General features: G+C 37.7%; 6 protein-coding genes across 7 annotated transcripts; 3 read left to right on the top strand and 3 right to left on the bottom strand.

Annotated features, from left to right (window-relative positions):
- Window positions 1-825: 825 nt before the first annotated feature.
- Window positions 826-2,999, bottom strand: LOC104733424 (F-box/LRR-repeat protein At1g48400-like). The gene is made up of 3 exons (XM_010453002.2): window positions 1,817-2,999; window positions 1,594-1,734; window positions 826-1,508 (listed from the first exon to the last, which is right to left on the bottom strand). Exons 1-3 carry the CDS (start codon window positions 2,789-2,791, stop codon window positions 1,197-1,199), a joined length of 1,428 nt encoding a protein of 475 aa, XP_010451304.2. The 5' UTR covers window positions 2,792-2,999; the 3' UTR covers window positions 826-1,196.
- On the bottom strand, window positions 2,971-4,947 carry LOC104731368 (pentatricopeptide repeat-containing protein At4g21705, mitochondrial). Its single transcript, XM_010450714.3, has 2 exons — window positions 4,527-4,947; window positions 2,971-4,443 (listed from the first exon to the last, which is right to left on the bottom strand). Exons 1-2 carry the CDS (start codon window positions 4,758-4,760, stop codon window positions 3,172-3,174), a joined length of 1,506 nt encoding a protein of 501 aa, XP_010449016.2. The 5' UTR covers window positions 4,761-4,947; the 3' UTR covers window positions 2,971-3,171.
- Window positions 4,948-5,017: 70 nt separating this feature from the next.
- Window positions 5,018-7,169, top strand: LOC104731366 (pentatricopeptide repeat-containing protein At2g20710, mitochondrial-like). Its single transcript, XM_010450713.3, has 2 exons — window positions 5,018-5,284; window positions 5,790-7,169. The coding sequence occupies exons 1-2, from the start codon at window positions 5,018-5,020 to the stop codon at window positions 6,951-6,953; spliced, it is 1,431 nt and encodes a 476-aa protein (XP_010449015.2). The 3' UTR covers window positions 6,954-7,169.
- Window positions 7,155-13,956, bottom strand: LOC104733423 (DNA-directed RNA polymerase II subunit 2). Its single transcript, XM_087478098.1, has 25 exons — window positions 13,563-13,956; window positions 12,615-12,836; window positions 12,239-12,529; window positions 11,935-12,132; window positions 11,762-11,826; window positions 11,572-11,658; window positions 11,374-11,494; window positions 11,239-11,283; window positions 11,014-11,151; window positions 10,804-10,876; window positions 10,564-10,640; window positions 10,375-10,482; window positions 10,172-10,288; window positions 9,917-10,072; window positions 9,735-9,839; window positions 9,526-9,651; window positions 9,351-9,428; window positions 9,159-9,254; window positions 8,957-9,072; window positions 8,813-8,882; window positions 8,680-8,733; window positions 8,441-8,584; window positions 8,018-8,317; window positions 7,525-7,947; window positions 7,155-7,422 (listed from the first exon to the last, which is right to left on the bottom strand). The coding sequence occupies exons 1-25, from the start codon at window positions 13,812-13,814 to the stop codon at window positions 7,315-7,317; spliced, it is 3,570 nt and encodes a 1,189-aa protein (XP_087334224.1). The 5' UTR covers window positions 13,815-13,956; the 3' UTR covers window positions 7,155-7,314.
- Window positions 13,957-14,125: 169 nt separating this feature from the next.
- Window positions 14,126-16,029, top strand: LOC104722880 (uncharacterized). 2 transcript variants are annotated; one of them, XM_010441135.3, is made up of 5 exons: window positions 14,126-14,268; window positions 15,070-15,123; window positions 15,273-15,428; window positions 15,525-15,563; window positions 15,654-16,029. In XM_010441135.3, the coding sequence occupies exons 3-5, from the start codon at window positions 15,291-15,293 to the stop codon at window positions 15,789-15,791; spliced, it is 315 nt and encodes a 104-aa protein (XP_010439437.2). In that variant the 5' UTR covers window positions 14,126-14,268; window positions 15,070-15,123; window positions 15,273-15,290; the 3' UTR covers window positions 15,792-16,029. The 2 variants fall into 2 exon arrangements, with proteins under 2 accessions (XP_010439437.2, XP_010439436.2); XM_010441134.3 differs by having other exon boundaries at window positions 14,132-14,268; window positions 15,325-15,428.
- Window positions 16,030-16,848: 819 nt separating this feature from the next.
- LOC104733422 (vesicle-fusing ATPase-like) lies at window positions 16,849-21,420 on the top strand. Its single transcript, XM_087479519.1, has 20 exons — window positions 16,849-17,057; window positions 17,153-17,248; window positions 17,343-17,475; window positions 17,665-17,841; window positions 18,023-18,177; window positions 18,276-18,384; window positions 18,525-18,624; window positions 18,718-18,773; window positions 18,867-18,932; window positions 19,030-19,112; window positions 19,244-19,377; window positions 19,451-19,661; window positions 19,881-20,012; window positions 20,091-20,151; window positions 20,242-20,301; window positions 20,399-20,457; window positions 20,555-20,642; window positions 20,738-20,860; window positions 20,991-21,056; window positions 21,139-21,420. Exons 1-20 carry the CDS (start codon window positions 16,882-16,884, stop codon window positions 21,280-21,282), a joined length of 2,229 nt encoding a protein of 742 aa, XP_087335645.1. The 5' UTR covers window positions 16,849-16,881; the 3' UTR covers window positions 21,283-21,420.
- Window positions 21,421-22,954: the final 1,534 nt, after the last annotated feature.

Here is a 22,954-nt window from a genome sequence, read left to right as displayed (position 1 = left end):
TAATTTGTTTTCTAACAAATTTTGACTATATCATCTCCAATATCAATATTAGGTGAGGCATTTTGTCTCAATGTCATATAAGCAATATTCTCATTTGATGGTAATATAATAAAAGTCCGCTGTCCGTCGAACGTCAATTGATGAAGCCTTAGATACATTCCTTGTAGGTAGTTTGGAATGATATACTTGTTAGGTTCTTTTGGCCACTGGAGGTGGTCATTTGGTCTATCTAGAAATTGGGGATGGGACATTGACGGAAGTCAACCATATATAGTCTAGTTCCTCATTCCTAAGATCATAGAAATTGGGTTTGCATGCAGTCTTTTTATTTCCTTTTATCTATGTATCGTTTTCGTTTCTCATAGTTGTCACCCTAGTTTCTTATAGTCTTCAGATTCTTATAATTGGTTGAATAAAGCAAGCATGCTTGGTGGATAATAGAAATGTATCACTGGTATTGATTGTGGAAAGTGTGATGCTACTAAAAGGTTCCATGCAATCAAAGCAGCCTGGTGGCAGGAGGACATGGCAAACCAAAACCAAAATTCTGTTGGAAAAGCTAGTGGCCATACTCTGCAAGGTTCCTTCTCTAGCAAATGCACCCAAGATTTCCAACGAGGTAATTCAAGTTCCATGTTTACTCTTCTCATCCTTTTTACATCATAAGCTTCTTACTGCGCTTTCCGAACTACTGAGCATGTAAGAGGTGAGTTTTGGGTGAGTTTCGCAGCCTCCTTGATTAATTTAAAGAACCATATGAAAAAGACCATAACATGTTTCTTCCCTACAGAATTCGGCTACAAAAATACTCGGAAATATATATGAAGAGCTTGTAGCAGCTAGAGCTATAGACATTAGACAACATTGATCTGGTCTGCAAGCAGAAGCATACATGATTAACAAGTTTCAGAACATACACTATCAACTTTGGGACACCTTGCTCGTTATCCACAAATGGCAGATGAGCTAATCGACACGAAAGTTCCATTCAGACAATCTTTTGGGAACTACTCAAGTCTTCTCTATAAGATTAAGTTTCATCCTAATCGGTGCACTGCACTACCACAACTCTTCTCTGTCTAGATTTTGTAGTTACTTTTTGCTTAATTAAGAAACCCTTGCGGATTTTGTTATGTTATGTTTCAGAAATAGATTGTAACCAACGTAGTTATGAGAAAGATAAGGAAAGAAAAAGGTCAGATGAATTGGAAGTTGCACTTTGATGAAAGTCTGGGGAGAGCCATCACACTAGCTCGCACCAAGTTACTGTTGTTGTTGTCAGCTGCTGCTTTAACACCAACTTTGACAGTTGTAAGGCATTCCAACTTGCCCAAGAAATGACTCATCTGTCTCAGCTCTTGAGAAGAACCTCCATAATCTGAAATTTCTAGCAACTTCACTTGACATGTCCATAAACAAGATATGTCCTTCTTCAAAATCTTCCTCTTCTTCTCAGGGATGCAAGCGCATGCATCACCGCATTTATCTGTAACTCTATGGACAAGACCCTGGAAAGCAGAGACCAAAATTTTGACATGTATATATAATAGTAATGGCAACAACAAAATTTAGTAAGAGCTTGATTTGGTATACCTTGATGGATAAAGCGTGTAGTTTTGGACAACTCGTGAGCAGAAGGGGCATTACTTGCCAACCTCTATACTTGTTACTCTCAACAGATAAATTAAGGAGGTTGCTGAAGACAGGCATGGATTTACAGCAGAAATGAAACGCCTTCACAACCAAAAAACATAAAACACAAGTGAGAGACTGTCATTGATTCTGGTCCAAATGGAAATAGCAAAAAAACACTGACCTCAAGGGAACCAGGAGACAAGTGAAGGGTCGTAATGTTGCGTATACCCGCAACGAGATCTGTAACATCACCATATATAGGCGGCTTTTGTTCATAAGAGTGGCCATCATCATCATCATCATCATCAACGACGTAATCATAGCCGTGTGTTGACACCCATAACCTGAGACTCAGCCTTGCTTCGACAAGCGAATCCAAATCAGCAACCTCATACTGTTCGGAGACAAAGCTAGAGTAGTCAAGGTACACAAGGCTTGGTGCTTCGAAATAAACGATTCGGTGGTGAGCCGGTTGGTCGTAGGGAAGAATGGAAAAAATCACAAGTCGCTTGATGGATGGACATTCCACGTCCGTACCGCAACCAGCAATAGAGTCGGGACAATCACCATCACGTATGTATAAATCTTCGAGCACAGGGCAGCCATCGATGAGGAGAGAGTAGTAGTCATGACCAATCGAAGTTGATAAGAGAGAAAGTGATTTGAGGGCTGGGAGAAACACACGCTCGGCCTCAAGATCATATGCACCAGATAACGTGAGCTTCACGAGTGTGTTACTCGTGAAAAACTCGGTTTTGATACAAATACCGGAAAAAAGGGTGTGAGTTGCGTACAAGTGTAGTTCCAATAAATAAGGGTGTTCCAATGCAGTCAATATCCAACGGGTGAGGGGCAGACGACACAGAGACGATAGAGATAACTTGTTGATGTGAGAACTGGTGTTGGTGAGCACAAGAGCAAGTGTTTTATCTACGAAATCAGAGAAGAGATGTGAACCAGTAATGGCTTCTTCCTCGCTGGGATACACAACCACCGATTCATCAAAACAAAGGGTGTCTACAAGAAGCAGCAGATTGTTCCTGCTCCACCTCTTGGACAGAACCGATGTGGAAGCTGCCACTTTTGTCGGAAGTAAAGACAGGATTTTGCCAAGAATCTCATCTGGCAAATTGCTTATCAAATCTCTACCCGCCATTAATTTTATTAGGGCAGGCTTTATTTCTCTACCTTTACCTAACCTAACCTAATTAACCTACACACACACTAAAATGGAGGATCGCTAAGTTCCTTCCTCTTATCGACCTGAATCCAAAACAATAGAAGCCCAAAGTTCGAATCTTTAAACGAACCCTCCAGAATCAAAGATCTAACAAGGAAGATCCAAAAGCCAAAGTTCGAGGTTTATTCAGAAAGATAACAATTTTTTGTGAACTAAATATTTATCTTTTGGCCACAGAAAAGTAAATATGTCTTATTACATAATTGTGAAAATATAATAAACGTTACATTCTGATTAGAGAAATTTGGAAAAAAAACGTTACATTATAGATATTTTATAAAAATGTTGTCATACCATCAGATTTTTTTTTTTTGTGGGGAAGAAGACAGTAGACTTCTTGTGCTAAGAATCAGTGTGGTTTCCTCATCGCCTTCAACTTTGTCATCTTTCATGCGCTGCAACAAGGTATCAATGTTACTTCCACCTTCTCTTATATCAGCCTTAAGATGAGCATGATACATCTGTCTGTTCACACCGACACAATTCCTAAGAGATGCAACAAAGCTTTCTACTTCTCTCAAGCTACCTTCGTCCCCTAGCCAACTCAAAACACTTGTAACAAGCTTCAACCCAGGTCTCCATTTCCTGTTACCCACTTCTATCCCCAAGGCAGTTTTCAAACACTTAAAAGCATTATCTAAAACACCCTTTTCAGCATAAGCAGTAGCCACAAGTCCCCAAGAATCAGGTGTAGTAGCTTTCCCTCTCCTTGCTAGATCCTCAAGCATTGCTTCTGCCTTTTCCTCCACACATTTCCCAATATAACCACGTATCACAGTGTTAGGGACTCGGAAATCGTAACAGTTTCCGGATGATTCCCATTCCTTTAGTACTTCCTCAGCTTCTTTAAAAGCATCAATCTTCACAAGAGACTGCAACACAGTTAGATAGTCCTGATTTATTCTCCTCTTACAAGCTTCTTTCTCCAAATACCATAGCCTTAGTACCTCTAACTTGTTCCCTAACCTAGCATACAGAGTAATGAGATGATTGTAACCTTCACCATCCTTATTCTCCAATCTATGTTCCGACATTCTCAGAAGCTCAACCGCCTTATCACGATCACCACCATCGATATAGAACTTTGCAGCAACAGCATAAGTGTTCCAGTCCATTGTCAAATCCGGTTCTCTCTCCATATCTCGCAAGATCACACCAATCCTCTCGAGATCAGACATAGCACCAAAAGCATTAATACAGATCCTAAAACTGTAATTATCAGGAGCAACATTATCTTCCTTCATCTCATCTAAAACCCCTGGAACTTTCTCGTGCTGACCAATGTTAGTGTAAAGACACATGATGTTGTTGTAAGTCAAAGAGGAAGAAGCGAAACCAAACTCCTTCATCTTCTGAAAATGAAACAGAGCCTTGTCAACGTTCTGCTGCCTAACGTAACAATTCAAAAGCGCTCCATAAGTCTTGTCGTTCTTGTACTGTTCCTTGAGGTTCTCGAAGTACTCTTCCGCGGTAACGAATCCATGAACTCTACCAATGAGATCGAGATGAACAGCGTGTTCTGTTGGTGAGAACACACATACACCAGTCTCGTTCATCCATTTCGAAACCTGCGTAATATAGTTAGACCCCTAAGATTTTAATTCGGCAGGTAAAAGAGAGAAAGATGCTAGATTTGTATAAGATTACTGACCTCGAGAGCGTGGAGGAAGCGTTTGCGTCTACGAAGATCGTGAACGATGCGAATAAGCTCAGCAACAGAGACCTTTTTGCCGCATTGAACCCAGTTTTGGAGTTCTGGGTAGACACTTGATTTAGGGTCTCCTAAAGGACTGATTTTGGAGTAAAGTGTCGTCTTTTTAACTCTGTTGGTGTAGTAGTATCTGCTCGCTATCCAATTCGCCGGTATTCGCCTCAGTATATTCATTGATTCCGGCGACTGAGACGACGAAACCTCTCTGAAAGCTTGGGAATTTATTTACAAAATGAAAATAAATGTAAAGGTCTCCAGTTCGAATCTCAGCAGCGACATGCTTTAAGGTGTTTTTAAGGGTTATGAGTTATGAATTATGACTTATGAGTGACAATTCCAAATTAGAGGCTAAACCTTTGATAAAGATTCACAATTTAAACCTGATTCTCTCTGCTGCACCTTAACCCTCAATACCTTGTTCCTTCTTTCTCATGTGGTTCTCAGTCTGTAATAAGCTTAACAATGGAGTCAATCTCCTGTTGGGTATACAAAGGAGAATGCTTTCTCGTGGATATGGATCTTCTTCTATGGGAAAGTTTGATCTTTACAAAAGGATCTCGCCTCTTGGAGATCTTAAGATTTCAATTGTTCCTGTTCTTGACGAATGGCGTGGAGAAGGGAACTACACCAGCAAAGAAGAGCTTCGTGGAATGATTAAAGAGTTGATGAAGTACAAACGATTTGGTCATGCTCTTGAGGTTTCTTTCTCCTTTCCTCATTTCTCAAACATTGTCTCTTTCTATCTGTTGTTTCTTAAAATGTCTAGTGTTTTCGTGAAACTCTTTTTTTTTTTGTATTTAATTGATTGAGAAGCCTGAAATTTTATTCTTGCTGATGTTACTTACTTGACCTACTACGGCAAAACCAGTTTCCTCTGAAACAAATCTTTGGTAATTCTGTGATACATCTAGTATGTTGAAGTCACTGTGCTGGCTAAGGACTATCTATGCTGCTGAAGAGTGTTATATAGTTCTTGATCAGTATTCAAACTTCACTTTGCAATGAGGAATGTTCTGTAGTTAGCTTATCTCCCTGAGTAATATTTTATTACGCTCTAGTGGTATTTGATTAAGCTTATTGGTTTGTGTTAGAGTGAAGTAATTTAACATGAACATTTCAATGCAACATATAACTGTATGATCTTTTATCTTAATGTTTAGACCTTCTTTTCTGATTTCTTGTGTGTTTTAATGTGTCTGTTAGGTATCGCGGTGGATGTCTGATAGAATGTTCTTTCCTCTCTCGACGGCTGATTTTGGTACACGCATAAACTTGATATCAAGAGTAAGTGGACTTGGAGAAGCAGAAGGTTTCTTTGACAACATTCCCAAAAATATGAAAGGTATTGCCGTGTTTTCTAGTCTACTTAGCTGCTACGCACGTGAAAAGTCTGCAGAGAAAGCGGAGAGGCTTGTGGCATCCATGAAGGAAACGGGGATTTCCATGGACACGCGTTGTTACAATCTTTTGATGAATATGTACTATCAGATGAACGTTCATGGAAAATTAGATGATATGATGCTTGAAATGCAGCAGAACGGAGTCCCTTTTGACCAGTTTACTCTCGGTATACGTCTCAGCGCATATGCCGCAGCTTCTAATATCGAAGGAATAGAGAGAACCATAGAACAAATATCATCAATGTCCCACATGGTTATTGACTGGACCATTTATAGCGCTGCAGCCAATGCTTTCCTCAAAGTTGAGCTCATCGATAAGGCTACAGTGATGCTTAAGAAGTGTGAGGAACTTGTGAATGAAGATACTGGGAACGAAGCATTTCACACGCTCCTGAAGTTGTATGGAGAGACTGGGCAAAGGGAAGATCTTTGCCGGGTCTGGCTCGGTTTCAATGAAAAGAGGAAAGTGTTCAACATTGGATACAGGACAATGATAACCTCGGCTTTGAGACTTGGTGACGTTGAATTAGCAGAGAAGGTTTTTAACCAGTGGGAATCCAAGAAACTGGCTTATGATTTCGGGATTCCTAATTTGTTGATCAATTGCTACTGCGAAAAGGGTCTTATAGAAAAAGCTGAGCTACTCTTAAAGAAATTAGAAGGAAATGGGGTTGATCCACCTATGGATGTATATCTTTGCTTAGCAAATAGTTATCTTGAGGATGATGAAATTTACAAGGCAACAGAAGCGATTGAGCGTGCAGTCTCATTGCAATCAGAGACCAAACATAGACTCGAGGCTCAGAGGGAATTGCTGAATTCATACTTAGCGTGTTTAAAAGGGAATGGTGATGGTAGAAAGAGGTTTGGTGATGTCATGGAGTCGTTGACTTGTGAGAATCTCTTCTCTGTAGCTGCTCTTGAAAGACTTTCTCACCATTTTTCAGAGATCAAAGGAAACAAATAGCATTCTTTCATTTTGAAGCCATTATGCCACGGATTGAAACTGGTCAGAGAATTAGCTCTTCTTTTTCATTTAATAATCTCAAAATAGTTTTAGGATTTTCTGATATATATATAGCTTGTAAGTTCTGCACTGCAGGTTTAAGCCTTGTTATTGACACAACAGAATAATTACTAAAATCGCCGGAAAACGTTAATAATAAAGTAGTCTGAAAATATATCATATACCTTTCTAAAATTCAGAAATAAGGGACATTACACAAATTTGTAAATTTAATTTTGTTACACAAATTCGTAAACTGGTTTTGTTACAAAGCTACTACCAAAGGAGAAACCGAAAGTTCAAAATCATAGAGCAAAGCTCCTCACTGTCTGCCTTTAGCCGATTTGAGGTGTTTGGTAAGCATCCGTGGTGCAATTGCCATTGACATAAGCTCTTGAAAGAGCAATTTGCATGCATATGGAATGTAAACCTGAGAGGATATAGATGAAGATGGTATTAGACAAGTGTGCGAGCAATAAAGAGTTGTAAAGATGAACCACTTAAACAACAATTTATTCCTTTTTGGACTTACCTGAACAATATCTGTTTTGTTCTTGCAGCCTCTGCATTCAAATGAATTCTTCTTCAGATTTGCAATGGCGATGAGCCCACAGACTTCACACACATGTACCCTATACGCATCGCTCTGATCAAACAGCCTCTCTTTCAAAAAGTGAGCAGCACCATGTGCAATCATGCAATCACGTTCCATCTCTCCAAAACGGAGACCACCATCACGGGATCGTCCTTCAGCTGGTTGTCTTGTTAAGATTTGCACAGGACCTCGCCCACGCGAGTGAATCTTGTCATCAACCATATGCTTCAACCTTTGGTAATACGTTGGTCCAAGGAATATCATAGCTGTGAGTGGTCTGCCCGTGTGACCATTGTACATTCTCTCAAATCCACGCATTTGGTACCCACACTTATGAAGAGCTTTGCTTATATTATCCACCTAAAGACAACATTGGTCAAATTTATACTAAGCCAATGCTAACCAAGCAGCTAAGGAAAATGCAAGTTACCGTGACATCTGTAAAAGGAGTTGCATCTCCTTCTTTTCCCATGTGAGCTGCCACTTTTCCCATGATGCACTCAATTAGCTGTCCAATGGTCATTCGAGACGGAATAGCATGCGGATTCACAATAATATCCGGAGTGACACCTTCAACCGTCCAAGGCATGTCCTCCTGCGTGTAGGTCATGCCAACAGTTCCCTTCTGACCGTGTCTACTACTAAATTTGTCTCCAATTTGAGGAATCCGAACGGATCTGACCCTCACTTTCACAAACCTCAAACCATCTGCATTTGTAGTCAATAACACCTACAGAAAGTTCAAAAGTTATAAGATAAGAAACTTTAAATTCCAGATGTACATCAAACAAGATATTATCAGTTTCATAGTTCAATCCTGAAACTTTCTACACTATTAACTGCAAGGAAATACCTGATCCACCATTCCAGTTTCACTATGTCGCAAGCTTATACTATGATCACGTCTAGTGTATCGTGATGATTGTCCTTCAGCCTCATCCTGAGATATTGGAGTGGTTTTTCCAATGATAACATCTTCACCTGTAACTCTAGTACCCTATACCAGAAAAGAAAATTGCATGATGCTTTCTAATATCAATCGCCTAATCATATCAGATAAACCATTAAAGGAACCATAAATAATATACTTACAGGAGGTGCAAGACCATCATCATCCAGTTTATCATAAGAACCATGTCGCATACCCTGTAGCAGAACCCCAAGTGTTAAACTCCACTTAACAGAAAGCACCACAAAGTTTGAACTGTATGTGTCAAATTCATACCATTGTACTTGCTCTGTCTGGGCGCCCAAAGTCTTCTTTGACAAGCGTCCCCATTTTTTTCTCCTCATCTCTGCCAGCAGAGAAATTGCAGTATAAATAAATGTAAAGCCCGAAAGCAAATGTCCACAAGTATGGCATACTCACCTGTAAGACCGAAAGAACAGGGATCGGAAGAAACCACGATCTATTGAAGACTGATTCATGATGACAGAATCTTCTTGATTATATCCAGAATAGCAAGAAATGGCAACAATAGCATTCTACACAAGGATAAAAAACAACATTTATGATATTTGATAGACGAGTAAAGATGAATTCTGAAAGACTTCTAGCAAAAATAACTCACAATTCCTGCCGGAAGTTGCCTAAAGTGAAGATGCTCCATAGCTCTTGTGGTAACCAGAGGCTTTTGAGGGTAATAGAGAACATAGGCTAAGGTATCCTGGTAAACGGAGCAGTAATATTATTATCATTAGAGCATGTAGTGATGTAACAAAAGTTGACAGGAAAGACAACAAATTAAGAGCCTAGAACATACCATGCGAAATTGGTAGTTGGTGACATAAATTCCCATTGCTTGCTTCCCCATGGCAGATTGATATGTATTACGAGGTGACTAAAAAAATCAAAATGTACAAATCTTAGTTAGCATGAAACTGAATTTACATAATGAAATCGCTTCTCACAGAAAAGTCATGTAGAGAGACATATACCTGATTATGGTCAGGAAATGGTATAATTGAAGCACAGACACCCAATATCAGAGATGGGTGAATCTCACAATGTGTGTAGTTTTCGGTATACGCCTCGTCTGGGCGGAGTCTAGCTTGAACCAAATCCTACAGTAAATTAAGGAGTGAGATTTCTGCAGAACTTAGTTCCCCACAAACTCATCTAATCACATCTTCATCCTAGTACTCACACTGATAGTCATGGAAATCATGGTCGTCTCCTCTTCCTCTGTGTCTATGTATTCTATAAAGCCCTTAGCGACCAGATGATGCCAACCATCTTCTTCTGCACTTTCCTGGGTTATGAAAACAAATCTTAGTACAATGGAGTTATAACAAGAGGTACTTTGATAACACTAGGTTCAAAATTTACCCTTTGTTGCAGAGCATAGATATCTCTCTTCTTTATTAAGAGCCTCTGATTATCCACAATAAACAACGGACGACTACAACGGCCATAATCAGTGTATATCCGGAGCTCCTTCAGACGTATATCTCTAACTACTCCAACTTCAGTGTTGACATCAACCTGCAAGAGGAAAAAGTAATATGTCACTTCTAGTCTTCTACTAACAGTTGCAATTTATTTACTAATATATTTGGAAACGTGAAAGAAATGCATGCTTACCCTTCTTCTCAAACGTCTCAACGTTTTCACCAACATGTCAGGATCTCTGTGAACTCCAACCCACATTCCATTCACAAAGATTTTTGTGGCTGTGGGTATAACAGATGGAGATATTTCCTACATTCAAGTTAAGAAATTCAGGAAACCACAAGAATCAAAGAGGCAGAAATTGGGTAAGACATTGACAGTGAAATGCTACATACCTCAAAATTCTCAGTACCCCATTCTTCCAAAAATTCCAATATAGGATAAGCAGCTGACCCAACTGTTATGTAGACCATGAGAGCCAAGTTTTTCACTAGACCACAAGCCTGGCACAGCAAAGCCACGATGAGCAACGGCTTTATATAAAATCCGAAACACCCTTATCTCTATAAATGTTACAATATTACCTGTCCTTCAGGTGTTTCAGCAGGGCACATCATTCCCCACTGTGAATTGTGCAGTTGTCTTGGTTTTGCCAATTTCCCTAGCAAATCAGACTCGATAAGATTCAGGTGGGATAAACAAAATTACAAGCCAATATAATTTGCAAGGATATGGATGATAAAGAGAACCATGACTAAAATATACCAACTGCACGAACAGACACTGAGACAAAATAGAAGTGTATTAGAAGAATGAGGCTTTACCTTCACGTCCTATTGGAGAATTGAGACGCCTCAGATGTGACAAAGTTGAAGCATACGTCAACCGATTAAGAACCTGTTGTTAGTTAAGACTTTAGAGCCATACCGATAATGCAATAAACCAACCATAATAGAACAAAACTGTAAACCTGATAACATAAATCAGGAAATTATTTTAGCTCAAAAAAAGAAGAAACATAGAAATATCCTAACCTGAGAAACTCCAGCTCTTGTGCCAGCAGCGTTTGCCTGGCCCCAGTTCCCAGTAGCAAGAGAATATTTCAGGCCAGAGGTAATAGTTTTAGCCTTAATGGCAAATTGAAGATTGACTTCTTTGCCATTGTCAACACACTGTCAAAATGACATGTATCAGACTTCCAAACACAGAATAACAAGTTAGAATTGAAGTCTTCGGCAAAGAGTGACTATGTAAGAGACCTTTTGAACATAAGATCTCACATCCCTTGTTAGCTTTCGGAAAAGCTGCATGTAAAGTAGATGTTAGGTCAGTAAGAGACAAAAAAAACTGATACAAAAATCTCCCGTATGCATAATTGTGTGCCAGTAACAAACCATTCTAAAGAGCCCTCCTAGTAAAGGACCAGCAAGATCCAGCCTCTTGTTACCATAATGATCTCTATCATCTTCTGGCCTTCGGCCAAGTGCACAAAGCAGCAACCGATGTACGATATACCTAAAGGGTTATAGCATAATATGAGCAACACAGAAACATAGGAAATCTAAAAGAATACTAGTGAACTAAATACCTACCCAAAATAGTAAGCTTTCTTTGTCTCACAATGTTCCCCAACTCCTACATGAGGAAGCATTTCTTTCTGAAGGATATCTTTCGCATACCTGCAATAATAATATTGCAATTGCAAACCTCCGATGTGAACATCTCAAAAGTTGACATCTAAGATCAATATGCCCAATTTAATTGGTTTAGATGATCACATACTTTATCCTTTTTTCCTTGGTTACACCAACAGTTGCACCACGTTTCCCAATATAATCAAGTGCAACCTGAAGCAAAATGAAAGTTATCAACTGATTGCAGGATCAATTCTTCAAGCACCCAGAATGAGAACAGCCATAATAAAAAACCATTAACCAAGGAAGGACAGTATATACCTGCTGATTTTGAATCACAAAAGCTTCTTCCAAGGAAGGCCTGAGTAACTCCATCATCTGCGTGTCGGCAAAATCATAGCAGATGTGTTCCAAAATGTCCTTATCGGCAACAAATCCCAACGCACGAAAGACTATGATAATAGGAATTTCTGTTCTGATGTATGGAAGAGTACATCGAATATATTGTCCAGATGAACCCTGCATCCATTAGCCACACAGAGAGTGATTTAAATACCATCTTTAAGAATTTACAAAAGAAATATCGAGGAATGATATAGTAGAGTTAGACAATTAGTTCTCTTACCCCTTTGGCACTAGCACGAGCAAGCATACGCACAAACATTGTGCTTGGAGGCCTATTTTGGTTTTCAGCCATAGAACGGACTTCACCAACATAAGCATACTTATTCGGCTGTCTCTTCTTGAACACATAAACATGGTTCGTACTCATCTTCTCCTGAGCAATCAGAACCTTTTCACTGCCATTTATAATAAAGTATCCACCCTGATCATAAGGACATTCTCCAAGCTCTGTCAGATCTTTCTCCGAGTTCTGAAACAAGGTACAATAGCTAGACCGAAGCATGATGGGAACCTAGCAAAACATCAAACACGACGAAAACATGTATACTATCAGAATCGAATAGTAGATCGATGCAGCTTATTAAATGTTTGCGCACCTTCCCAATGAAAACTTTAGTAAAATCCTGTGTCTCTGTGACTTCCTCACCATCATGCCCTTTCTTTATAACTCTTTTAGTAACATCGACATACAAAGGAGCAGAGTATGTGAGGTTTCTCAACCTCGCGGCCTTGGGAAACAGGGTAGCAGTCTCTCCATCAGACTCTGTCATCATCGGTTTACTCAGATAAATCTGTCCAAAGCTAATCTTGTAGATTGTCTGCAGAAAAAACAGCTATATCAGACATGCAAAAAAATAGATATCAAACACATTATATCTCAGTTCCCACCAAGCCAAAATTGAACTGAGCTTCAACCGATATATCAAACCACTGAAAGGACACCTTGAAAAAACAAAGAGCTAAAGCATTGGATGCAAAAAACTCGAGAAAATCAATGAGATTTGCTACCAGACCCTCATTGCAAGTTTGCAACAAAACTGTTCCTAGCGCCAACACTGATTTTTGCTTTAAACAAATGCTTTAAATCATTGAATACCAAGATAAAACCGGGACAGCAATGATATCAGCTACTCGAGAAAAAAAAACCCTAATTGCAGCAAAACCATTCAACGTAGAGTAGCCAAAAAGATAACAAACTCCTAGTGCTAAAAACTGATTAGAGCTTCAACCAATATTCAAAAGCACCATAATTACCACCTTGAAAACCAAATAGCTCAAACATTGAGTACAAAGATCGCTAATTAGATCAGCTACTCAAGAAGGAGCAAACCCTAATTGCAACAAAACTGTACAAGCTAAAGTCGAGACACTCAAAAACCCACACAGAATTTGGACGCTAATTAGATCAGCTACTCGAGAAAGAGCAAACCCTAATTGCAACAAAACTTTACAAGCTAAAATCGAGACACTCAAAACCCACACAGAATTTGAAATTCCCATTCGAAACCCTAGAAAAAAAACGAAGGAAACAGCGGCGAAACAACCTCCGCAAAATCGGACTGATGGCCAGGATTGTGCTGAGATTCAGGTCGGATCTCGATATCAGCAGACTCATCAACGATTTCTTGCATTGTATTCTGAATAAACTCATCAAACGAATCGAGCTGCTGACGAACGAGACCTTTCTCTTCGAAATAAGCAGATATAACCGCCCACGCGTCCTCCTGGGTAATTTCCTCATCGTCATCTTCGTCTACGTATTGAGGTTCAGGTTCGTATTCGTTGTTGTACTCCATTTTTATCTCACTCACTGAAGATTCAGAGCAGAGAAAAAACACTACTCAAAATCTCTCTAAGAACGAAAAAAAGAGAGAGAGAGAGAGAGAGCGACGCAGAGAATGAGACGCAGCCGTGAGGTTGAGAGTTTATAAAAGGCTCTGGGAGAGAGAGGTCGGCTTATTTATTTTCAATAACCGCTTTGGTTTAATAACCGGTTCGGTTTGACTCGATGGGATTAGAAAGATGGACCGGGTTCGGTTGTTAGAGCGCTTGGATTGTAAATGACGAAAGTACCCTTGATATATAAAGTTAAGTCCCCAGCTACATCATTCTTGTGGCGTCAGCGATATTTTCGGAAGAAGAGAGAGAGACGGAGGAGAGTGAAGGCGGAGGAAGAGACCGAGAGAGAGATGATACCGCCGTGTGGGAAAAAGTGCACGCATACGTATTCAGCGTTTACGCAGATTCCATGTATGTAATCTCTCGGGTTCTTCAATTTATGTGAATTTTGGAATCGTCTTTGCTTCAGTTAGTTTTTGTGTTCTTGGTTGGCTCGTTCGTCGTTTTGATGTTTTCGTTTCGAAATGATGATGAGGGAGCTCTGGTATATTGGGTTTTGATTTGGATTGTTGATTGGTTTCTTGATCGAGTAGTAGGTAGGGTTTCTTCGTTTTTTGTTTGGAATTGAATTGGGAACTGTGAAATTGTATTGTTGATTGATTTCTTGATTCATAAGCCTTAATTAGAATTCATACGAATTTACTTAACATTTTGGTAAAGAATCACTTATTTTCGTTAGATTGGTCTAGAGATAACTCATAGCTGTATTTAAGAACATTTTCTTGCTTCTTGATTGAACAATGTAAACTAAAGAATGCGGAACATATCTACCAATTAATAAGTTAGAAGGGGTTATGCTTATGCAGACTTCTTAGAGCTTTTCTATCATGTTGGGTTCTGTGATATCCTAACAGAGAAGTAAGAATAGAGGAAGTTATAGTTTGAGAACATAAATAACTCTGTGCCGTCGTTGCTGTTGTGGACCATCTACATATGTGTACTTTAGCTGCTAAAATGGGGTTGGTTTGGCTATTTCTGATCAAAGCTTTTCATTCTTTGATCTCTCAATTTCATTCATGGTCACAAAAGCTACCTGAATCATATTTATCCTCCATGTTGTTGTATAAGTATCGTTCAGGATTATAGCAATGAGTTTGTGATTTCGCTTTGACATCAGTTCAGACACTGATGATAATTCTTGATTATGTGTAGGGAGAGTATTCTGCAAAAAGGGTTGTGATGCCGATAGTGACTCATGGGAAGATTGTAAGCATTTCTTTTTGATCTTTAAAATCGATAACGAAATTTGTTAATGTATCGGGGGAGCAGTTAGATTTGTCCTCACTCGGCAACATCATAAAACCAAACTTGTCTCCTACATTACATATGTTCATGAAAATATCTTCTCTTTTCAGGTTTAAGTTTCCAAGTTAATGAATTGGTGTAATAGTAGTGTAATCTCTATAGGTGTAGGAGACTGCAGTGAAATATGCTACAAAGATCCTGTGGTAAAAGACCGACCATGGACTGCAGTTATGGATCGTTCTCCTGGAGATGCCAAATACTCTGAGGTATTCACACTCTTCTTAAACTAAACACTTTTCTTCAGTAAATAGAAATAGACTGAACCGTGTCTTACTTGTTTTTACATTGTTTTAACAATTCAGGAATGCTTTCACGCATGTGTTGCAGGCTGTGGTTACAAGGTTTGTTTCCTTGCTTCAGCCTTCAGTTTGATGTCTTTGCAAATATTCTTGTTCTTTGAACGTGTGTGGCTAATTTGTGTCATCGTGCAGTTTGATGTTGAAGCTGAGATAGTCAATAAGGTTAAACCAAAGAGACCTCCACCACCACCGCCAAAGCCACAACCACCACCAAGGTCTCAAAAACCAATGCAGCCTTCTACTGAGGATGTTCTTGCAACATCAGCTTGACATATCACATATCACACCATCAAAGGCTAACAATTAAAACTCCTCAATTTTTGATATCTAACAAGTGAGGGAGTATTAATGTTCAAGGTAGCCAACTCAAAGCAATTGGTCCATAATCCATTTTCTTGATAGCTTGTAATGGAGATTGTAGAGTATATTAGTGGGACTCGTCCCGTGGATGCCCTTATGGTTGTTTTTGGTCTCTAAGGCATATTAATGAAATAGAACATCACAAAGAGCTCAAGTTCATGTTCTTAAGTTAAATCTTAACTCTTAGCTCCGACATCCCAATTGACCAGTCGAACTAAATTCTTAAACAAACTTCTCAAGGCAAAAGGTTAGAACATATGTTTAACAAATTAGTGTAGTTTTGTGGTTTTTTTTTTTTTTTTTTTTTTTATAAATATATGATGCAAAATTCGAAAATTCATCAAAAAATCATGAAACATGAAAGTGATGAAACTAAAATTTATGTCACTTAAAAATTCATTTATAATACTTTTCACTTTTAAATGTCTTTTCTGGTTTGTAAATATATATTTTATTTTCCTTTTTTTGTCTTATTATTCAAGATTACTAATATTAATTCAATTGATAAATCAATTATAATTAGACATGTGTCCTCATGTCGTAGACAGATCCTGTTTTCTAATAAGGTAAGTTTTTTTTTTTTTGGTTGATATAATATTTTCCTTACTATATTGATTTTATAAAGAATATCTCACATTTTTGTCAACGTTTCCATTAAAAAGGTTACTTAACATCCAAAATTTTCACTACTTTTTTATCTTTTACTTTCTTAATATACAAAAGTTCCATAAAATTCTTGTCAAAATTTCTTAGATTTAAAAATATATGTCGATATGGAATATTCTTGTCCACTCCAAAACTGATTAATAAGCAAATTTCTACAAGTACTGTAATAATATGGATTTTACTTGTCAAAATTTGACTACATGACGTGTTGCATGATTATTTGTTGAGTGACTTGCTTCCTTTTTCAATTGACTCCCATATATAAATAAATCGACCAAAACATATTGTAACGAATATTATTATTTTCTCTGAACGAAGGAAAAAACAAAAAATCATGGCACATACCGAATCCACGGTCATGACTTTGGCGGTGACCACCACGCCGACGTCAGATCTAGCTCTCACTAATCTTGCATATTGCTCTCCGTCTGATCTCCATTGCTTCGCCGTTCCGGGAGCCATCGATCTCTTTTTAGCTAACGTGGGAGAAGTCTTTGTTTTATCAATCTCATATCCTTTTTTTATTACACTCACCTTTGGTTATAAGTACCTTAAAAACTCGTTATTCAGTTGTTATATATTCGTTGATCTTAACTGGTATATACTGGACATGAGAGTATTTCTGATGGAAGCATTGCTCTGAATTCGATTCAACGACGACATGCTAGAGTTTCTGCTGGTGACATTGTTTCTCTAACAAGGTAAAGATGCCACAAAAAGCTTTGTTTGTTAATTACCTCTCAGTGCTCTTTTTTGTTTTTTCCTTTGAATCTGAAGACTGATTTGTTCTTGCAGATTTATTCCTCCTGAAGACTTCAGCTTGACTGTTTTGACAGTTGACTTAGAATATGTAAGAAAAGGGACCAGAAACGAACAGATCGATGCTACTCTCCTCTCAACTCAACTGAAGAGTAAATTCATTAACCAGGTAGATTCTTGGACTATTAGTGTGTGATAATTGTGGATCATATATAGTTGAAGAATATTTTCTTTGCGATCATGCACTAACTCTTTTGCAACTTATTACTTTGTGTGCTTTATTTCTAGCTAGTTAGACCATGCGATGATGTCATAATTTCTGATTATTTGAATAAATTTTATGCGTATGTGTATGCAGGTCCTGACAGTAGGCCAGAGAGTTGCATTTGAGTATCATGGAACTAATTACATTTTTACGGTCAATCGAGCTGTTGTAGAGGCTGATGATGTGAACCAAACTAGTGGTATCGAAAGAGGGATGATTTGTAAGGATACATATTTTGTGTTTGAAGCATCAAATGCAAGTGGCATAAAGGTTTGTTTTTGATTAATCTTATATTATTTTTACTTAGTCTGTTAATTATTTTATTACCAATCAATTTGACAATTTGCTAGCATTTACATTAACAAAAAAAAACAGTATGTTTTGATGTGTGACTTGCTATAATTCCGATATCATTGTGTTAAATTTGAGTTTTGTAACTTTGTATATACAGATTGTCAACCAACGAGAATCTGTTACAAGCAAGATATTTAAAGAAAAGGAGTTTAACCTTCAATCGCTCGGTATAGGTGGTTTAGGTGCAGAGTTTGTTGCTATATTTCGAAGAGCTTTTACTTCTCGTATACTTCCTCGCGATGTTATGAACAGGTGGTTGTCTGATTCTGACCTCCAACTATTTCAAAATGCCAATTTCTTGCTGTTCTATGCATTATTTTCCTTGTAAGTTTATTCTTTTGATCTTGCAGAATTGGGGCAAAGCATGTCAAAGGAATGCTTCTTTTTGGACCTCCCGGTACTGGCAAGACCTTGATGGCACGCCAAATTGGAAAAATGCTGAATGGAAAGGAGCCAAAGGTTTATTTTTTACCTCTTACCCTTTTAAAAGATAAGATTTATTCACGAGGCAAAAAAACAGAAGTATGAGAACTTACAACGCATCTATGGATTGTGGTAATATATAATGCCTAAATTTTTTTCTTCAATTGACATAATAGATTGTTAATGGTCCTGAAGTGCTAAGCAAGTTCGTCGGCGAGACAGAAAAGAATGTAAGAGACCTGTTTGCTGATGCTGAAAATGACCAGAGAACACTTGGTGCGGATTAATAATATTCTTTATTACCGTGATTATATTTTGTGCTTTATTTACGCTGTGTTAATTTTTGGCATTCTTAATTTAACTTTTCAGGTGATGCTAGTGAGCTACATATCATTATTTTCGATGAAATTGATGCTATTTGTAAGGTACATATAAAATATATTTTGGCATTCTCAATTTAACTTCACTCGTTTTTTTTCCTGAGTAAAGTTAATTGTATATGCTTGGGTAATTTTCAGACAAGAGGGTCAACCAGGGATGGGACAGGTGTCCATGATGGTATTGTAAACCAGCTCCTGACAAAGGTCAACCATCAAAATTAGCTATTGCCTGATATTTTCTGTCTATTTTAAATGTTATTCAAACATGCATGGCTAACACGTTTGTGTACCTACTATTCAGATAGATGGTGTTGAGGCTTTGAACAATGTTTTACTAATTGGAATGACAAATAGAAAAGATATGCTTGATGAAGCTCTTTTAAGGTCTCGATCTGCATCCTTGTGCTGATTAGTATAGTGTCATTTCTTTTTATCTTCTTATTATGTCTAAGCTAGTTTTACATGTTTGGCTTATATAATTCCTTTTCTACTTTTTTTGAATTTGTTACCTACAGGCCTGGAAGATTAGAGGTTCATATTGAGATTAGTCTACCCGATGAAGTTGGACGCTTACAAATTCTTCAGATTCATACAAAGAAAATGAAGGATAATTCTTTTCTTTCTCCCAATGTCAATCTCCAAGAACTTGGTACACCTTTTGCACTTGTATTAATGTTTTAAGATATAAATACTTTATTGACATGATTTATCTAATTTTAAAGCTGCTAGGACAAAGAACTACAGTGGTGCTGAGCTTGAAGGTGTAGTGAAAAGTGCAACATCATATGCTCTCAATAAACAACTGAGCATGGAAGATCTAACAAAGCCTGTGGATGAAGAAAATATTAAAATTACTATGGATGATTTTCTTCAAGCATTACTCGAGGTTAAGCCTGCATTTGGAGCCTCTTCGAACGATCTTGAACTCTGCAGGTAATATAGAATTTGTTTTTTTAGTTATCAATTTTCCAAAACATTATTTCTGATTTCTCTAGCTCTAGGATATTTTTGTTCCCTGTAGTCAACTCAAATATGCTAATATATATATATATATATATATTGCATTATCTATAAAAGATATATATATATATTGCTTGTAGAGTCGTAGTTCTGATTATTTGATCTATTTGACAAACATTTATATGCTTATAGGCCTCAGGGATTTGTGGATTGTGGTGATCGGCAAAAGCTCATCTACGAAAAAGTCATGTTTCTTGTTGAGCAAGCTAAAGTCAACGAAAGAAGTCGTCTAAGCACTTGCCTTCTTTATGGACCTAGTGGAAGGTAGCTAAATCATTTCAAATGCGTCTACGTTTAGCGTTTTGCTTCTAGCGTTTGCTGATTTTTAAGCTCTTTGGGCAGTGGGAAAACTGCCTTGTCGGCGACCATTGGCATCGACAGTGACTTCCCATATGTCAAAATAGTAAGTACAAGTTAGTCATTTGAACCTTAATAAAAATTCGTTTTTTTTTTTTTCAATTTGTTTGATATTTTTTTTCACTACATTGGCAAGGTATCTGCACAGTCTATGAATGGCCTTCATGAGAGCAAAAAATGTGTACACATTACCAAGGTCCCTAGCTTTTTAAAGCTTTCCAGTTTCTTTTATTTTTGTGCTCTTTCAGTTTATTTATCTACTATAATTAACATTGTGTGTGAAATGAGAATAGGTCTTTGAAGATGCATACAAATCACCACTGAGCATAGTTATCCTTGACGATATTGAAAGGTCAATCACACTATTAGGTTTCAAGCTCTTATTTTCGCATACTTTTTGATTTTTATTCTTGCGGAGCTCAGATGTATATATGTCTATAATATTGTAGGCTCTTGGAGTACACCGAAATTGGACCACGATTTTCAAACGAAATTCTTCATACATTGTTGAACTTCCTCAAACAGTCTCCTCCACGGGTATGTAGATATTATTTATTGTGTATAATGGTTGCAAAATCTAGTTCACTACAGTAGAATTTTATATTGTAAATCTTTTCTTTTCTTTTTGATAGGGAAGCAAACTTGTTGTACTTGGTACAACCAGTGAAGTAGCGTTCTTAAAATCTGTTGGTTTGCGTAAAGCTTTCTCTGTTACATACAATGTTCCATTATTGAAGACACAGGATGTTCAGAAGGTAATCTATGATTTTTTTGAGCCAACGCTCAAGGCTTGCGTGCGGGCTTAACTTTTAGAATCCAGGCTAAAACCTAACAGGATCACACCGTCCCAATCCTAGTTTCTAACATGTTTTTATGATTCATCAGGTGCTAAAGCACTTAAACGTGTTCTCAGAAGATGATATGGAAGAAGCTTCGGAGGCCCTTGACGATGTATGCACTCATTAATCTTATTGGTTATTGAACATTATTAGATCACTGCTTCTAATTAAACATTTTCTTATATCTTTTTCAGACTCCAATTAAGCAGCTATACCTTCTTATGGAGATGGCAGCTCAAAGAGATGGCAAGTCCAAAGAGCCGATCTACAACAGGAAGGAAAAACTCAACATAAGTCATTTCTTAGATTGTCTTCAAGAAGTTACCGACGACATATGAAATTTCCGTTAATTTAAGACATATATATATAGTTCATGCATATGTCTAATGAAATCTTACTTAGTTTGTATTGGATTATTAAAATTGATTTATTTAAAAAAAAAACTGGATTATTAAATCAGTTCAGTTTTCAGTTTTTATCGTCTTATACTATTATACCATAAAAACTGTGACTAGTTAAAGACGATTGATTTTTTAATTTCTTTGTAACAATTCTTGAGATTGAGTACATTACCTTCTACGAAATTATATTGAAGAAATCCTAACTACTTAAAAGCAAATTGACTTATGAAAAAAAGGTTCATGTCATCATTAGAGATCACATAATTTCGTTTCTTTTTTGAAAATTTGCGTGTGCATATCTAGTAATTGTTTGTTTGAAATTTTCTTAAACAAAAGGTACGCAAATGCTTTCTTCGCCGCGCGCATATTCTATATGATCATATTTCCTCTCTATAATTCGCAAAATGACCACCTTAATTAGAAACTTTCTGTTTAAAGTTTGGTATAAATCATTTGGTAGCCTTCGTGTAAAGTTTTTTATTTTTCATAAAATTTCTAGTGATATAAATCATAGTAATTCGGATATATAAGAAAAGAGAAGAGGAGATTAAGGGTAAGAGGATCGGAACCAGAGCATGAGGAGGTCTTGAAACGTCGGAATGTGATTCCTAGCCAAACATGTGTTGTGAATCTTCCTATCAAGCTGAGGGAAAAGAGCTTCCACCGAAATGTGAATGCCAGTGAAGATGAGAACATTTCTCTCATGCCAAATTGTGTATATCACCGCCTGAGCTACCAGAAGCTTTAGAATGACCAATTTTGGATCATTGTTAACCATGAAAGAAAACGATCCCAGGTATTGAATCCCATGAATGGAAGTTGGAGCTTTTTAAGGCACCATCTCCAAAGTGAAAGTGCATCAGAGCTCTGAAGGTGATAGGAGCTTGCGAAGTGTCTCTGAGTGCTGATATGCTGACGTGGCAGATGGGCTGACGTGGAGAAAGATTATGGAATGCCGTGACAAGATACGTGAGAAGGAAGAAAGAAGAGATCAAGATATGCTCGAAGATATTGAGAGTATATTTGATCGAGAGAGATAAGGTAGGATATTTCTTAGGATAAGGAATATTTCCTTTTAGTTAGGGATTCACAAAGATCTAGGTTAGAGATCGTTTGTGTAGGGTATAAAGAGACGAGGGCTAGCCACAAAAAGAACTAGCACTCGTGGGGTTAAAAGTTGTAAACCTTCAAGCATTCGGAGAAAAGGCTTAGAAGGTGAGTGTGGTTATTTTACTCTTTTAGATCTACACAGGGTGTTGTGTTAGATAAACAAGAGAGTAGGCTTAGGTTCATATCTTGTAACAAACAGAGGTTTTTATAGGATTAAATAAAAGCGTTTGCTTGGCGTGTTTCCAAGCGGTTTGGTTGATTTGTGTTCTCTATACATTTACAATTGGTATCAGAGCAAGCACCTGATAAAAGGTTCTGATATCCTTTTTCAACATGTGAGATCTTGCGACAAGGGTATGGAGAAATCACTGGATTTTGTTGCGGTTCAATCACCATTGAAACTCGATCCTGAGTGCTTTGGTTTTTGGAAAGTGTCAATCAAGCAAGCCATCTCAAGCATCGACATGGAAGCTTAGTTTGCAGTGGAAGATGGTTGGTC

This window comes from Camelina sativa, chromosome 12 (genome assembly GCF_030686135.1).
Source record: "Camelina sativa cultivar CO46 ecotype springtype chromosome 12, ASM3068613v1".
Taxonomy (NCBI): Eukaryota; Viridiplantae; Streptophyta; class Magnoliopsida; order Brassicales; family Brassicaceae; genus Camelina; species Camelina sativa.
The sequence above is the reverse complement of the archived record's forward strand: the minus strand, read 5'-3'. Positions and strand labels throughout refer to the sequence as shown.

Coding starts and splice junctions, on each gene's coding strand:
- LOC104733424 (XM_010453002.2), bottom strand. CDS start 2,791: ATGGCGGGTAGAGATTTGATAAGCAATTTGCCAGATGAGATTCTTGGC. Junction 1,735..1,816: donor TGTCTCCTGGTTCCCTTGAG/GTCAGTGTTTTT, acceptor TTGGTTGTGAAG/GCGTTTCATTTCTGCTGTAA. Junction 1,509..1,593: donor TACACGCTTTATCCATCAAG/GTATACCAAATC, acceptor TCTGCTTTCCAG/GGTCTTGTCCATAGAGTTAC.
- LOC104731368 (XM_010450714.3), bottom strand. CDS start 4,760: ATGAATATACTGAGGCGAATACCGGCGAATTGGATAGCGAGCAGATAC. Junction 4,444..4,526: donor GCTTCCTCCACGCTCTCGAG/GTCAGTAATCTT, acceptor TATATTACGCAG/GTTTCGAAATGGATGAACGA.
- LOC104731366 (XM_010450713.3), top strand. CDS start 5,018: ATGTGGTTCTCAGTCTGTAATAAGCTTAACAATGGAGTCAATCTCCTG. Junction 5,285..5,789: donor GATTTGGTCATGCTCTTGAG/GTTTCTTTCTCC, acceptor TGTGTCTGTTAG/GTATCGCGGTGGATGTCTGA.
- LOC104733423 (XM_087478098.1), bottom strand. CDS start 13,814: ATGGAGTACAACAACGAATACGAACCTGAACCTCAATACGTAGACGAA. Junction 11,827..11,934: donor TTGTGATTCAAAATCAGCAG/GTATATACTGTC, acceptor ATTTTGCTTCAG/GTTGCACTTGATTATATTGG. Junction 11,284..11,373: donor TAGGAGGGCTCTTTAGAATG/GTTTGTTACTGG, acceptor CTTTACATGCAG/CTTTTCCGAAAGCTAACAAG.
- LOC104722880 (XM_010441134.3), top strand. CDS start 14,208: ATGATACCGCCGTGTGGGAAAAAGTGCACGCATACGTATTCAGCGTTT. Junction 15,124..15,324: donor TAGTGACTCATGGGAAGATT/GTAAGCATTTCT, acceptor TAATCTCTATAG/GTGTAGGAGACTGCAGTGAA. Junction 15,429..15,524: donor GAGATGCCAAATACTCTGAG/GTATTCACACTC, acceptor TTAACAATTCAG/GAATGCTTTCACGCATGTGT.
- LOC104733422 (XM_087479519.1), top strand. CDS start 16,882: ATGGCACATACCGAATCCACGGTCATGACTTTGGCGGTGACCACCACG. Junction 17,476..17,664: donor AGAGTAAATTCATTAACCAG/GTAGATTCTTGG, acceptor ATGTGTATGCAG/GTCCTGACAGTAGGCCAGAG. Junction 19,662..19,880: donor AACGATCTTGAACTCTGCAG/GTAATATAGAAT, acceptor ATATGCTTATAG/GCCTCAGGGATTTGTGGATT.